At 50.9% G+C, this 14,931-nt stretch overlaps 1 protein-coding gene across 3 annotated transcripts in view; it reads left to right on the top strand.

Annotated features, from left to right (window-relative positions):
- The window catches only part of GBF1 (golgi brefeldin A resistant guanine nucleotide exchange factor 1), an 80,783-nt gene extending 67,796 nt beyond the window's left edge, over nucleotides 1-12,987 (top strand). For 2 of the 3 annotated variants that reach the window (XM_030452909.1, XM_030452911.1), the window contains 17 exons: nucleotides 2,019-2,195; nucleotides 2,658-2,722; nucleotides 2,807-2,930; nucleotides 3,524-3,595; nucleotides 4,368-4,462; nucleotides 4,901-5,054; nucleotides 5,272-5,494; nucleotides 6,646-6,809; nucleotides 7,104-7,350; nucleotides 7,790-7,989; nucleotides 8,639-8,789; nucleotides 9,153-9,283; nucleotides 9,615-9,716; nucleotides 10,269-10,382; nucleotides 10,588-10,765; nucleotides 10,946-11,083; nucleotides 11,392-12,987. In XM_030452909.1, coding sequence (XP_030308769.1) covers nucleotides 2,019-2,195; nucleotides 2,658-2,722; nucleotides 2,807-2,930; nucleotides 3,524-3,595; nucleotides 4,368-4,462; nucleotides 4,901-5,054; nucleotides 5,272-5,494; nucleotides 6,646-6,809; nucleotides 7,104-7,350; nucleotides 7,790-7,989; nucleotides 8,639-8,789; nucleotides 9,153-9,283; nucleotides 9,615-9,716; nucleotides 10,269-10,382; nucleotides 10,588-10,765; nucleotides 10,946-11,083; nucleotides 11,392-11,678 — 2,622 coding nt within the window. In that variant the 3' untranslated portion in view covers nucleotides 11,679-12,987. The remainder of the gene's footprint in view (nucleotides 1-2,018; nucleotides 2,196-2,657; nucleotides 2,723-2,806; nucleotides 2,931-3,523; nucleotides 3,596-4,367; nucleotides 4,463-4,900; nucleotides 5,055-5,271; nucleotides 5,495-6,645; nucleotides 6,810-7,103; nucleotides 7,351-7,789; nucleotides 7,990-8,638; nucleotides 8,790-9,152; nucleotides 9,284-9,614; nucleotides 9,717-10,268; nucleotides 10,383-10,587; nucleotides 10,766-10,945; nucleotides 11,084-11,391) is intronic. The other variant, XM_030452910.1, reaches the window with a different exon arrangement.
- The last annotated feature ends 1,944 nt before the right edge of the window (nucleotides 12,988-14,931 follow it).

Genomic DNA, 14,931 nt, shown 5'->3' with positions numbered 1-14,931 from the left:
TTTATAGCTGTCACTAAATCACTAGGATCTGTAGATGCTGAACCCTGAGAGTTGTGGAGAGGGTGATGAGAGGTGTGTGATAGGACAGGAGAGGTTCAAAGATGCACATTTCCTGCTGCTCACTCACAGTGATGCCATGATGGAGAAGTGTTTGTTCCACCTACTTGATCCAAGGAGACTTAGATCAGGACACTGATCATCTGTGATCCCATCAAGTTTATGCCTTTCAGCTATGGAATATTTAGTTCCAGGGCTTCTGTGGTGTTGAGAGGAGGAGCTGTGTTGTGAGCTGCTCCTTCAAAGCACAGGGGCTCTGCATCCACACAGCATAGAGGGTCAGAAACATGGATGCTTGGAGCTGTTGTTTGGTGTGTTGAGTCTGGTAATAACATCAGCTCTTGGCCCTGTTTTTGGCAAGTCCTAAAGACTATTTCCATGGATTGTAACTGTGAGAATAAATTCAAGGTACAGTGACTGGTGGGAGCTGTTTTCCCCAGATCTGTGTGGTGCTGTCTCAGCCTGGTCTTCCCCAAGGTGTTTGATAGGCAGTGTGTGGCAGACTGCTAAAGAGAAGACCACAGCAACTCCTGTAAAGGGTCAGAACTCACAAAGAATCTCAGCACTTTGCTCTGAGAACCAGTGCAAGGCCCTCAGTGAGCAGAACAGAATCACCACACACAGGAAAAGGGAAACAAGATCATTTCAGTAGTGAAAGCATGGGAGTAAAAAGGCAAAGACAGGTGATGTGTTTCCAAATGGCTTGAAGGGGTAGCAGAAAGGGTACAGTCCTCCACATGAATCCATTTGGAATGGAATAATGGAATTAGGCTGCAGGGAAATGGGTTTGGACTGGGTGTTTTGTTTCACTTTCATTCTGGCATTGAAAAAAGTACCAGGCTGACTATTAAAAGACAAATCCCAAGGAGTGGGGTTGCTTTGGATTCTCTCTTCCTCCAGAGTTCACAACAGTAAAGATGAAATATTTGACCCTTTCCAAGCATACCAGACCTCCAGACTACCAATAGATGTGAGAAGCAGAGGAATGTCTGCCATGAAACAACTGTTTGACACAGATTTACACAGCAGAAGCAACTACACTAAGCCCTCAGGGGCACCAGCTGTTGCCAGCTGCATCCCATCTAGTTGTCTGGATGCAGTCTGAGGTCTGTGTAAATTAAGCAAGCATGGCTTTTTATGATGATGTAGAACCACGGATTTCTGGATTTTTAAGAACTCTCTGAGTTCTTGTCTTTGGCCAGGTTCCAAGTACAACAATTACTTTCTGCTGTCCTAGATTCCTGTAAGGTTTGGAGACAGTAGGGGAGTTTGACAACTGAACAAATATTTGAGAGACAATCCAGTGGAAGGGGAGAGGCCTTAGATGGCAACTGCAGAAATGTGCAGCATTCTACAGAGTCTGACTCCAGCCTGACATGGTCACTGGCTGTTTTCTTTGGTTGGTTTAGTTGACTTAGCACCCTTTTTATATTTTGAAAAGCTGTGAGAGCACTGAACTGATTATAAGGAACTGTGATGCAGCAATTATGGGCAGAGACTGTATGCCAGGGTTCATCACTCTTTGAATCTTGCTGTTAAGGAGTGGTAGGAGTAAGCCAGAATGCTTTGGGGCATAGTTTCCTTCTCAAACAGCAGAGCAGAGTAACTGCTGCTTCCAGAGGAGATGTCGTACTTTTCATGGAAGGCTTTGATCCTGGAATGTGTTCTCATAGCAGAATAAATTAGTGAGTTTTCAGCAAGCACTTTCAGAACGTTCTGTATTGTTGTTCTTGGAGGGAGAGCTGGTGTCTGGGTGGTTCAGGGGTTCAGCTTCTATCAGGTGAGCCATCTTCTTGCCCTTGTTTTTGTGCAAAGTGCAGAGGAGCTGAGGAGTTACCCAAGCATCCTCCTCGGGATTGTTGTCTTTCCCCATAACCACTTCTGAACAGTCTGCCCTAATTTGTGTTGAAAAGAAAACATCTCCTGCTGACTGATTGCCACCCCCTCTTCTTTCCTGCAAGTCTATTGAGAACCTGCCCACTGTTTTTGGAAGTAATCCCAAGGCCCATATTGCAGCAAAGACTGTGTTTCACTTGGCCCACCGCCACGGCGACATTCTGCGGGAAGGCTGGAAGAACATCATGGAGGCCATGCTGCAGCTCTTCCGAGCAGAGCTCCTGCCCAAGGCCATGGTGGAGGTACTGACAGCCAGGCTGGGGGGAATCAAAGGGTGGGAGAGTGGGAACATCCAAAGTGTTAACCACTTCAAAGAGGGGGAGAGCTAGGAAGCCTGCAAGGGGTGCAGCGTTTTCTGCAGGCTGTAGCTTCTTACGCAGGGTTTGGGTTTTGCTCCTTTTACTTTTTTGAGAAATTCCAGCATCCATTGTACTTGAACAGGGTGTGAATATTGTGCAAGAGGGTCATGCTTCTAGGTGTGAAATATTAGAGCCACAGCAGTGGTAGTGCCAGCTGGGGGTGAGAGTTCATAGTGAAGGGGTGAGAGGGCACGGAGCTGGGGTCAGCTGCTTACACCCGGGCAGTTGGGTGTAGTGTTTCATCACAGAGTGAAAACTTCACAGGATTGGAGGGGGAAGGCAGACAATCAGTTAGACAAATGAAGCAGACAATTAATCATACACACATTATGGTCTGTCTTCCAGGTAGAAGACTTTGTTGATCCTAATGGCAAAATCTACCTGCAACGAGAGGAGACACCATCTAACCGGTGAGTGGTGCCAGCAGCCTGAGCAGCCCAAACCCAACATGGTTCTTGTTTTCTCACTGACCTTGGTGTCTTTCTGGTTTGCAGTGGTGAATCTACAGTGCTGAGCTTTGTTAGCTGGCTCACCCTGAGTGGGACAGAGCAGTCTGGTATGAGAGGGCCATCCACAGAGACACAGGAGGCGAAGCGAGCGGCTCTGGAGTGCATAAAGGTACCAGGCAGGCTGTGAAGGAACCTGCTTTTGTTCACAGTGACAGGGCTATGTGGGTAACAGCCAGCAGAAGCATAAAAATATGCATGCTTCTAGGCAGCGTGGCAGGTTCCAGAGGAGTTGGGGATGAAAAGAAACTTCAAGAGGAGTGTGTCTGCTTTGACAGCTAAAGGATCTTCTGTGCTGTCAGGCACAAATGTAGTAACACATGAAAACAGGAAGGATTACTCACAAGAGGCTGGGATCTGCCCTTGGCATCACAGTCCTATAATGGCAGACAAATTAATAAATTCTCAAATGACTAATCTTTTCCAATGCAGTGTGAAGGCATATGGTGCCAACAGAAGCTGAACCTAGGCTTTGAGCAGTACATGGACAGAGGAGTTCTCTGTTAAAATCTGCTTAGCCCAGGTCAGGTCTGTTAAAGGTGACTGATGGTAAAGGAGTGAAACAGTTAGCAGGAGTTTTCCTCCAGGTACTTGTGTAAAGCCATTACCTGTATCTCTCCTGGGAGCAAGCTCTGTTTCTGGAGGCTCTGTCTGTATGCCTTCCCTGTCCCCCAGATGCACAGTCCTGTCTTCTGTCTTTTGCAGCAATGTGATCCTGAGAAACTGATCACAGAAAGCAAATTCCTCCAACTTGAATCCCTCCAGGAGCTTATGAAGGTGAGAGAGTTATTGGGCAAGGGATTGCACTGGTGATGGAACAGGATGCTATGCATGATCATGGCTACGTGTGCCTAGCTCCCCAGTCCCCAGAGGAGGTCTTGGACCTATTTGGGATATGAAAGCAGTCATTAATTCAGCTGCTACATGTGACTTCTGTGCTGGCAGCCACAATTGCTTTAGTAGTAGAGGAAGACATTAAATTGTGGAATGCATTCTAAAAGCCTGGAGGGGGTCATGGTAAGTGCTTGAAAATATGTGTAGCTCTGTGTAGGAGCTTAAAGTTATGCTTTTTCTTACTTTCTGGTGTGCTGTGTGCCTATTGAGCACATTATAAAGGCCACTTTAGAGGCAAGAACTGTATGGAAATGTTTGCCTCTGCTCCCTCAGGCATTGCAGTGAGTGGCTGCTGCAGGGTAAGGCTGGGACTTCTCCCTTCAGCTGCAGGATGATGGCTTCAGAGAAACATTGCCAGTTCCTCTTGTCATTCCTGGGCATGTCTGCCTTTTCTGTGCTTCTCACACTCTTAGCAAGAGGCTGCTGGCATTCAGAATTCCTGACTTTGTCAGTATTTCACATGTTTTACTGCATCCTTCATAACAAAAAAATTAGAATTTTCCACACAACCACTGTCCAGTGTGTTTTTGACAGACTGTATGATCTCACCAGAGAGTGGTGTGCAGTTTTACTCAGACTCAAAGCATTCTCTTGATCTTCACTCGTTGGTCCCCCAGTTTTGAGGGGCTGACAAAACATTTCCTGTCTTTTCTAGGCTCTGATCTCTGTGACTCCTGATGAGGAGACATACGATGAAGAGGACGCTGCCTTCTGCTTGGAGATGCTTCTGAGGATTGTGCTGGAGAATAGGTATGACCTTGAAATGTAAATGTCCCTGCTTTGCTGCAGCTGCTGCCTGGGTCCAGGGAATGAGTTCCTTATGTGCTTGATTTGCCAGCTGAAGCAGCATGTGGCTGTAATTTCAGGGCTTAGCAATTCCACTCCAGCATGTGCAAACAAAGAGGGGCTATTCTCCCATGAATTGCTGCTTGATATCCTGAGATGTGCAGAACATAAACTAAACTTTGGAAAGAGAATTCTCCCACCTGATTGCTTTGCAAGTAATGAAGTAAATAAGAAATCTGATGGCTTTGTTGTTTCGATGTGTCTGTTCTTACACCTCCTGGCTGGAGTTCCTCACTGAAAAGGAGAAGCACCAGCTTGTCTGGGGCTCTGGGAGAGGCAGCTGGATCGCTCTTGTCTCCTCTCCTTTCATCCTGCCCTTTCCCTCCTCCTTGTTGTGGCCAGGGACCGTGTCACCTGTGTCTGGCAGACTGTCCGAGACCACCTCTACCATCTCTGTGTCCATGCCATGGAGTTCTGCTTCCTGGTGGAGAGGGCAGTGGTGGGGCTGCTCAGACTGGCAATCCGGCTCCTACGGAGAGAAGAAATCAGCACGCAGGTAAGGGAGGTTTGGAGATCATTCCCTGGGGCATTGTCACCACACCTGGCAACACAGGAAGCCAGGCAGTGCTGGGTGGGCCCACATGTAACCTGCCTGTGCTGCAGGCAGCAACAAACAGCAGCTGTAAGTGGCTCCAAGTAAATGAAGAGGGGCTTTGCTGGGGAATGGAGTGTAAATAACAGGGTCTGGTATTCTTGTCTCCCTCTCTGGCCAGGTTCTGCTCTCGTTACGTATCCTGCTCATGATGAAGCCAAATGTGCTGTCCAGAGTTAGCCATGAGGTTGCCTATGGCCTCCACGAGCTCCTGAAGACCAATGCTGCCAACATTCACTCTGGGGATGATTGGTACACACTCTTCACCCTCCTGGAGTGCATTGGGTCTGGGGTGAAGCCACCTGCAGCCCTGCAGGTTACAGCAAGGGCAGATAATGACACAGGTAAGACAGGCCAGCTTCTGCTAGGAAATCTGATGCCTGCCTGCCTGCCAGATAAGCAGCTGCTTCCTCAAGCTTTTCAATTAGCAAAGGGGACTGCAAGAAAACAAAGCTGATATTAAACTACATTAGCAAGATTAAAGGCCAGCACCTGCTGTTCACTCCTATCCCATGGTCTGTCCCTGTCTCTGCTCTGCCATCTCTGCTCCCTGAGGAGCAGTCCAGGTGCCTGTCCCTGGGGGAGCAGTGGGAGGAAAACTGATACTGCTTGTAGCATCTGTACAAGGTCTTTGCTCTGCTCAAGGAACATTTTCTGCTGGTTGTGGTTCTGGTGCCTTGGGTTATATGGCCTTAATCTCTCATCTGGGTGTGTAATGCAAACCCAGCTGTTGTTCCTGTCCTATCTGCTGCTTTTGTGGGACTGATTCCTTTCTGTCCCCATTTTAAGGCTATCATAAAGGGAGTTGTTCTTTAAAATTCGATTTCCAAATCCATTTGTGTTCAAAGTGCCTGAACCATTCCCCCAGGACCCTAACCACTATTTCCCACTTCTCTTAACTGTGTTAGAAAGACAGTTTTCCAGCAAACTGTTCCTGCTTTGCTTTAGCCAGCTAGCAATATATTTGAGGCTGACAGCCTCGGGCTTCTGAAGCCAACAGCAAGAAAAGACTTTTCCAGAAGCTTTTGTTTTCCTCTTTGCTTTTCTAGAACTTTCTTGCTAGATCCTGATGCTTTTTGGTAGCCAGGTGGAAGAAACCTGATTTTATAAAACCCTTACAGCCTTTGCCTCCTGGGGCTGATGCTGGGCTGGCTTCATTCGTAAGGTGAATGATAACACCTGATTCTTCCCCCGAGGTCAAAGTGTTGGGTCAGTCCATGGTCAGGCTGAGGATGGAAAGTCCTTTCCTCTGTAGGGGAAACCCAGACATACCTGCAGGGAAGAAACCATTTCAAAGCTGTGTGCTTCTTGCTGTCTCCTGTGCATGCTGCTGTCACAGTTGTTCTTCATCTCACTGGAGGAGAGGCCTGGCCCAGTTCCTTCCAGGGATCACTGCTGGTTCCTCCTAACCCAGATTGCTTCTCCCTTACCCACAGCTACTCTGCCAAGTCCCTGGTTGGGCTTTGGTCTAAAACCTATGTCTTTTGTCTCCAAGGTGCTCAGTCAGACAGCGAGGTCTCCTCCTCCTATCACCCAAGTGACATGAGCCTGGACCGTGGCTACACCTCTGACTCAGAGGTCTACACAGACCATGGGAAGCCAGGCAAGATGCATCGCTCAGGGACAGATGTGGATGTCATGAACAGTGGCTGGCTAGTGGTGAGTGGCCACTGGCCTTCTGGGGTGCCTGCTGGCATGGCTGTGGGCAGAGGGTGGTGCAGTAGGGAGAGGAAGAGTAAAAAAGGAGAAGAGAGACGAGATTATGATGTAAAAGAGGATGGAGAGGAGGTGCAGGTGGAGAGGAGAAAGCTTGGAGGCAAATTCTGTGATGCAAGTGAGAAAGAAAGGGAACTGGATCCTACAGGAATGTTCCTGATGGCTTCAGAAGAAAGGCCCTTTCAGCACGTGCATGAGGTTCTGATGTTCTGCCACCCTCTTGCTGTCTCCCTGCAGGTGGGCAAAGATGACATCGACACCTCCAGGGCCACTGCTGGACACAACAAGCTGGGGCCATCTCCTCTGGTCAACCAGTACAGCCTGACTGTGGGGCTGGATTTGGGCCCCCACGACACCAAGTCCCTGATGAAGTGTGTTGAGTCCCTGTCCTTCATCGTGAGGGATGCTGCCCACGTTACCCCTGAGAACTTCCAGCTCTGTGTCAAAACCATCCGCATCTTCGTGGAGGCCAGCTTGAATGGGGGTGAGGTGGCCCTGGGTCTGACAAGCAGGGCTGGGCTGGGGGGGTCACTCAGCCAGCAGTGTGAGGGAACAGGTCTCCAACCCCCAGAAATGGTCTGCTGTGAGCAAGGTGTCCTGGAGCCTGCTGGATCCTTGTTCTTAGTTCCTTTCTGTGGGATGGAGGGGAGGTCTGGAGCCCAGAAAATGGTCTGCTGGGAACAAAGTGTCGTGGATCCTGCTGGATCCTTGTTTTTATTCCTCTCTTAGGGCTGGAGGGGAGGTCTGGAGCTGATGTGGAGGAAGCAGCAGCAGCTGTTGCTGAGGGCTGCTCCTTGGGGGTGCTGGGTGACCTCTCCAAGCAGGCAGTTGTCATTTCACAAGGCAGGGCCCTCTCCTGGGGATATCACAAGGTGGCTGCTGGGTGTGTTGAAGAGCAGAAAATGATGTTGCTGCCTTTCTAGGCTACAAGTCCCAGGAGAAGAGGGGGAAGAGCCACAGGTATGACAGTAAATCCAACCGGTTAAAAAAGAAGCCAAAGGAGAGCTCCACACGGCGGTCCCGGGCCCTGAGCCAGCACCAGGCACACACACACAGTGATGAGGAAGAGGATGAGAGCATCCCTGCCAGCTACCACACTGTGTCTTTACAGGTTAGTCAGGACGTAAGTATAGCCAGGATTTCCTCCTCTCCTTTCCCATCCTTGGGCCATGCTAAGGAGTCACTGGGGTTCTTCCTGGGACGAGGGGGGCTGCATCCTGGGTCAGGGGGCTGGGGTGAGGGCATCCTTTCTCTCTCCAGATGGTTCTTGGAAGGTGTGAGGGCACAGGCCTGCTGACTGTCAGGTTGTTGGAGCTCTGGTCAATAGTGAAGTGACTGGAATGCTGTCATTTGCCCAGAGGAAGCTTTGCCTGTGCTTCATGCCCTTTTAGTTAAAATAAAATAAAAAAAAACCACCAAAAAAGCAGTGTAGCAGAGTTATCCCTGGACAGCACAGCTGAATCACTGGCTTTCTGCCTGGGAGAGTCAATGCTCAGTGCCAGAAAAGGTTTCATTTTTTCTCCTGGCAGGATTGAGATCCTGTTCCTCAAAGATGGGGTTGAGTGACAAATCTTGCTGAAGATGCCTGGCACTCCAGGGAAGGCCCAGGCAGCAGGGCCTGGCACCATCCCCTTAGCTGAGCATGGTTATGGACATGCAGGGAGCAGGCTTGAGTGGCTGTGAGCCTCTCAGCATTGGTCTGGGGAGGAGCCAGGGGTTCCTTCAGAAAATCTAAATCCTCTGTGTTGCTGAATGTGATGTTTGACTTGCAGCTCCTGGACCTCATGCACACCTTGCACACACGGGCAGCCACCATCTACAGCTCCTGGGCAGAGGAGCAACGCCACCTGGAGACAGCAGGGAGGAAGATCCAAGCAGATTCCCGGACACTCTGGTCCAACTGCTGGTGTCCTCTGCTACAGGGTAAAGCCATTCCCTTGGGATAAGAGTGAGGAGAAACACTTCCAGGGTAACAGCAGCACTCGGGAGAGTTGAGGAGCCAAGCACTAACTGCAGAAAGCAGGCAGAGGTTGTTTTTAGGATCTGCTGTAGTAGAAAAATCCTTAAATCAGATCCAGAAAGGTACCTTTAGCTGCCAGCTTGCTTCTGGACCTAGCAGGACCTTCCCAGTCTATGGCCTGCAACACAAATAGAATTCAGACTTTTTTTTTTTTTTTCCCCTCAGGGAGTTTTTGATCTTCAGCAGACTTCCCACCCTAGCCTGGGGCAGTGGGGATGTGACTCTCTCTTTGCCTGTGGGCTTTGCCCTGATTCCCTCTCTTGCAGGTATAGCCTGGCTGTGCTGTGATGCCCGACGCCAGGTACGGATGCAGGCACTCACCTACCTGCAGCGTGCCCTCCTGGTACATGACCTGCAGGCCCTGGATGCCTTGGAATGGGAGTCCTGCTTCAACAAGGTAACCTTCTGCTTGGGCTGGGCAGGTGGGCAGGACAGCCTTGTCATGAAGAGGAAAGCTGGGAGGGTGGCAGCACTGGCTTCTTCAGCTGCTTTACCCCAGCAAACAAGGTGTTCCCTGCTCTGATCCTGTCAGTTCCTCTCTGCTTAGGCTTCTGACCAAGCCTCTTGGGATATCAGTATGAATCCACTCCTTGCCACTTCCCATTGCTTCTCCCATGGTCTCTGTCTAGAAGCCACCAGTCCCAAAAGCTATCTCCTTCCTGCAAGGCTGTTTGTGCCAGCCTCAGTCATTGTCCAGCTCTGAAAGATGAATGTGTCTGCTCCAACAGGTGCTCTTCCCTCTGCTAACCAAGCTATTGGAGAACATCAGCCCAGCTGATGTGGGTGGGATGGAAGAAACCAGGATGAGAGCCTCAACACTACTCTCCAAGGTGAGCATGCTTCTGCTGCCTGAAAGCTAAGGGGAAAGCTCTTTCTGCCTGAAGAAAACTAAAGTGGTTTTGCTTCATTAGCTCCTCAGCATCTGATCTGGTGTCAGTTTGCCTGTCTTCAGTGCTGGGCTTCTCCACTGCTTTCTTTCCAGAGCTGTCTCCATGATGATCCTGACCTTTGGAAAAGTGAGGGAGGAGTTTGTGACTTAGGAAGGGTGGAGAGAGGAGTATTTCCCCCAGCATTAGTTGAAGACAGTCTGTTGTAGTGGTGGTGCAGGGCTGATAGCACTGACCTGAGGCGTGGAAGGGCCTGGAGGGGCTGGCAGGCATGAGAGTGCAGACTGCAAAGGCCTCATGCAAAGGAGTCAAGATCCACTCCTCTGCATGAGGAGGCAAGAGTGGAGGCCTCTGGCATCCTCAGGCAGAGCCTGTGCATGCTCCTGACCTGCCACAAGGAGGAGGAATTCCAGATTTGCAGTGCTGGCTTGTCCAGCTGTGAGCAGCTGCCCTCAGCCTGCTTGCTGACAGCAGCTGTGGTTTGCTTGTTCCTAGGTGTTCCTACAGCATCTCTCCCCACTGCTCTCACTGACCACCTTCGCTGCCCTCTGGCTGACAATCCTGGACTTTATGGACAAATACATGCATGCTGGCTCCAGTGATTTACTGGTAAGGTGCTGGAAGTGCTGGGGCAGTGCTTTGAACAACCACTCATCAGTTTTCACAGCCTAAACCTGACGGGTTTGTTGTTTCAACCTCTGAATCCTTCCAAAACCCTTTTGTTCCTCTGGCTCTCCCTTTGGCCTCTGTTCCCAAAGCACTCTTGAGCTTCTGCTCGTGGCTCTAGGTCCTTTCTCTGTGTCTCTGATTCCAGCTGGAGGCCATCCCAGAGTCTCTGAAGAACATGCTGCTTGTGATGGACACTGCTGGGATATTCCACAGCGCAGACTCACGGACGGGGTACTCAGACCTCTGGGAGATCACCTGGGAGCGCATTGACTGCTTCCTGCCCAGGCTGAGGGATGAGCTCTTCAAACAGGCAGTCATCCCAGGTACAGGGGGATGAGAAACCTCAAGAAAAGGGGTCTTGGACCCAGTGCTTGCTCCTTATCCAGTGCCAGGTGCTGAGGAAATGATAGGTGCAGGAGGCTGTGGGGCTTGGCACAAGGAGAACAAGCTGAGTGAGGTGAACAAACTGGTGTGTGGGCTCACTGCTTGTTTTGTTTCCCCAGATCCTGTCCCCAGCATACCAACAGAGCAGCAGCACCAGAAGTCAATAGTGTCTGCCTTGCCCCCTTGTCCTGCAGGGGATGTGAGACCAGCCACCCACCTGGCTCCTTTGGAGAGGCCCTCTGAACTGGGTGCCAGCGGTGAGTCCCATTTTCTTCTTTCTGGAGAAGCACAGTGGCATAGATTTGCTTTTTCTTGGGTTTAGCATGAGCTCCAGTGGTGGTGTGGAACTGTTGTGCTTCCAGATGGATAGGTTGTGAGCTTTTTGCTGAGGTTACTGGGGTGGGCAGAGGCTGGGGCACCTGCTCCTCGGAGCCTGGTTTGGAAGTGGAAGCAGCAACTCTGAAAAGGCCCGTGAGTTGATTTTCAGCCCTGCTTAGCTTTGCTCTGAAAGGTGAGTTTGTCAGGGCCTGTGTAAGGATGTATTTTGTCTCTTCCTTTTTCCCAGAGTCTGAGAGAGCCACGGCACCTGCCTCACCCACCATCAGCACCTCTGCCTCTCCTCCTTTCCCTACAGCAGCTCCAGCAAGGACAAGCCCTGTTACAGACATACCTCCCACGACAGCACAGCCACCACTCATCCTGCAGCCCCTCGCCTCCCCCCTGCAGGTTGGGGTGCCACCTATGACTCTGCCAATCATTCTCAACCCAGCCCTCATTGAAGCCACCTCTCCTGTCCCCCTCTTAGCTACTCCACGGCCCACTGACCCCATGACAACCTCTGAGGTCAATTAGTTTGAGGGTGTCTGAGAAGCGTCTGCTAAGGAAGCTCTGTGGGTGGAGGGTGCTGGCCAAATGTTCTCTGGTAGGGGGCAGGTTTGTTTTAGAAGATGATGCTGACCTGAGCAGAAGGGCTGCTGCCACAATTCCCCTGGAGCACATCACATTCTGCTCCTTTCTCGGGGCAACTACCTAGAAACCCACCTAGAAATCCCAGTCTTCTTGGAAGGGTGCCTGGTTCCACTGACCAGTCTCCCTCCTGCCTTCACAACCTCAGGGGCCAGGCAACACCTGCAGCCAGCAGCCTGGGACCAAGCTGCCACCAGTTCGTCTGGTGAAGAGGGAAAACTCTTTGAGGTCACAGCAGAGAGGGGCTGTCAGCACAGGGCTGCCTCTCAGCTCACCCAGCCCAGCCCCTGAACAATTCCCCAGCTGCTCCCTGGCTTCCCTGCCCGTGCTTCTGGTCGCACTGCTTTGTTTGGGCTCTGGGCATGCCTGGGTTCAGCAGGTTGAGAATTTTGTGTAGAAATGTGGATTGCTTACAGTGCAGCTCCCAGCTTGCTATGCAGGGCTTCTTGTCTGCTGTCACCACGTGCTTTCCTTCTCCAACATGGGGCTCAGCAGTCCCCGTGCCAGGTAAGGGAGCAGGGGAGGGCCTGGCAGGGGCAACACTGCTGTCCCCCCTCCTGTGGATGCAGTCAGGCTTCCTGGCTGGAGGGGACAAATCCAGAAGGCTCTGGGAAATGCAGAGTCCCGTGAGCTGAGAGCAGAGCACTCTGGCCATCTCAAACAGGGCTTGGGGAGCCACCTGGGAGCCTGCACAGCAGTCAGTCCAGCACTGCCTGCACTGGCTTCCTGGTGACCAGCCCCATTCCTGCTGGGCTTTCTCCTGGAAGCTCTGCAGAGATTCCACCTTCCTGCATCTTCCAGCTGTTGGGAGCCTGCCTCCTCCTCCACCTGGAAGGCCCCTGCAGCTGAGGCCCTGGCAGTCATTCTTGTGCTTCTGCCTTGCAGCAAGGATGTCCTGTGCTTCCCTCTCCTCACCCCCAGAGCAGAGCTGGCTGCCTGGCATGCACTGCATCTCTGTTCTTCCTCCTCTCTTGATTAGTTGGCTAAATTATCAGTAATATCAAAAATATCAATAATAGCAATCTTGGAAATCCCACTGGTGGCTGGGGGGGCGTGGGCATGACTCTAACCCAGCGTATACCCTACAGAGAGGAACCTCTGCTTGGGGTGGGAGCACAACCAGTGTACATAGAGAGTGAATGGCTACAGATCCAATGGACTTTTTACAGTGTAATAAATATATCCTGTAAATGAATGCTCCAGTGTTTGCCCTCCTTTTCCATCGTGGTTCTGTGGGAAATCCTTGTTTCCACTGATGGGACTCAGGTTTGGAGAGGGCACGAGGGATCCTGGGCTCCATATCCTGTGAGTTAGGGACAACCATGTGTATTTCCCTCCTGACTTTTTCCACTCTGTCCTGTGGGAAGATCCACGTGGTGCCACGGTGTCCTGCGTGAGGCACCCATGCCTTCCCTCTCCCAGGGACTCCAAGAGACTCCTAGGGGCTTGATAAAGAGTTCAAAAACTCAGAATTTGTTTAAATTGCATGAGCAAAGGTCTAAATACTGCATCACATGAGAGTAATGCACGTACTGGGAAAGTCTTGTTCCCATTTCCACTGGGATATTCTCTCTGCTGCAGCCTTCTCCACCCTCTGCCACTTCCAGAGTGTGTCCTTCCAGCTTTGAGGTGTTTTCCTTCGTTTATTTGAATCCTGGCACTGCCCCTGGCCCGTCTGTGTATCCAGCCTGCTTCTCTGCCTTGTATTTCCAGCTCTTCACTCCTGTTTACAGCTCTGTTTCTCTGAGCTGCCTCTCCAAGCTGCTTGCTGAACCCTTCAGAGTATTAACTCCTTGCCAACTGGAGTGGTCAAGTGCCTGGATGTCAGCACTGACCCCCGGGCAGTCCTGCCACTTCTTGGGAAGGTGTCAGCTCCTGGCAGTGCCCCCTTCTTGCTGCTGCCTTCAGAGGGTTGTTTGGGGGATGCTCTGTTTTAAGCTGTGTTTGCAAAGCCAGTTTCTGTCAGAGGTTTGAATTCCAGTTCAGAGGATTGTGGTGCGAAGCAAAAGGCACCCGAGGAAAACCACAGGAAGAGGGGCTGGAATGGAAAGAATGTGGACTGGAAAGGCAGACAGAACTGCAGCTTAAACAGTTTTCCCTAGACTGTAAATAGGATCGGGCTGGAAAACCAGAAAGAATGTCTTTGGAAGTTGTTTGGATTTTGCAATAGCAAGGTTTCCTGTGTTACAGAGAAAAATAATGGGGAGAGGAGATCAGAGTCAGCTGGCAGCACGTGCTGTGATGGGTGTTTTTGTCAAGAAATCTCTTTATTTGTAACTCAGAGTACCTGAGACAGCCCTGCTGCCAGCAGGTGAGCAGTGGTGCTGACAGCACCAGGCTTTGGGGCTGCCCTGCAGAGACTTTTTCTGGGGCCTTCTCAGACTTTTTCTTGGGACTTACAATGTTTACAGGTCTGACTCCATTCCCCTCTTTCTTGGACAGACCTCACCAGAGCTTGGCTTATCTTATCTTACGTTAAGGGCTTCCCCTGCTGAAACTGGATGAGTACTGGGAAGTAGCCTGTGGCAGTAGGACAGGTTACTGTGCAATTGGTGCTCTGCTTGTTGGTGTTTTGCTTTTGTTTGTTCTGTGGTGAGGATAAGCCCTGGCTGCAAAACATAAACCTGGGAGTGAAGCTGAAGCATCGCTGCTTCTCAGGTTCGATTTTTAAATTTTAAACTGAGCATCCTTCAGCTTTAGTCTGCAGGTCAGATTCCTGTGCGGTATCTTCCACCAGCGAGATGCCTTTTTCAGAAGGTACCCTCACTCCTTGGAATTCCAGCAGTTCTTCTGCAAACCCCTCTGCCCGTCAGGGAGCCTGGGCTGTCCTCTGCCCCCTCCTTTGCCCCTCGGGTGGTGTTTGTGCCACTCGCCCCGTGTGCTCGCTGCAGCCCGGCCGCTCTGCCCAGCAAACCTGGAAAGCTTCCTCGTCTCTTTTCAAGACTTCTACGTAAGAAAAGAAGAAGAAAAAAAAAAAAAAAAAAAAAAGGAAATTTGTCCGGGCCATCAGGGTTGGTGGGTGGCTGCTAAACTTAAATCGTGTGTAGAAAGCGTCTGGGGAAGGAGAGGTGAGGGGAGGCGAATGTGGAGCTGGTGTGAGGGGTGGTGGCTCTGTGCAGTGTCCCCTGGAGAGGGGGAA

This window comes from Calypte anna, chromosome 6, assembly GCF_003957555.1.
Source record: "Calypte anna isolate BGI_N300 chromosome 6, bCalAnn1_v1.p, whole genome shotgun sequence".
NCBI lineage: Eukaryota > Metazoa > Chordata > Aves > Apodiformes > Trochilidae > Calypte > Calypte anna.
The sequence above is the reverse complement of the archived record's forward strand: the minus strand, read 5'-3'. Positions and strand labels throughout refer to the sequence as shown.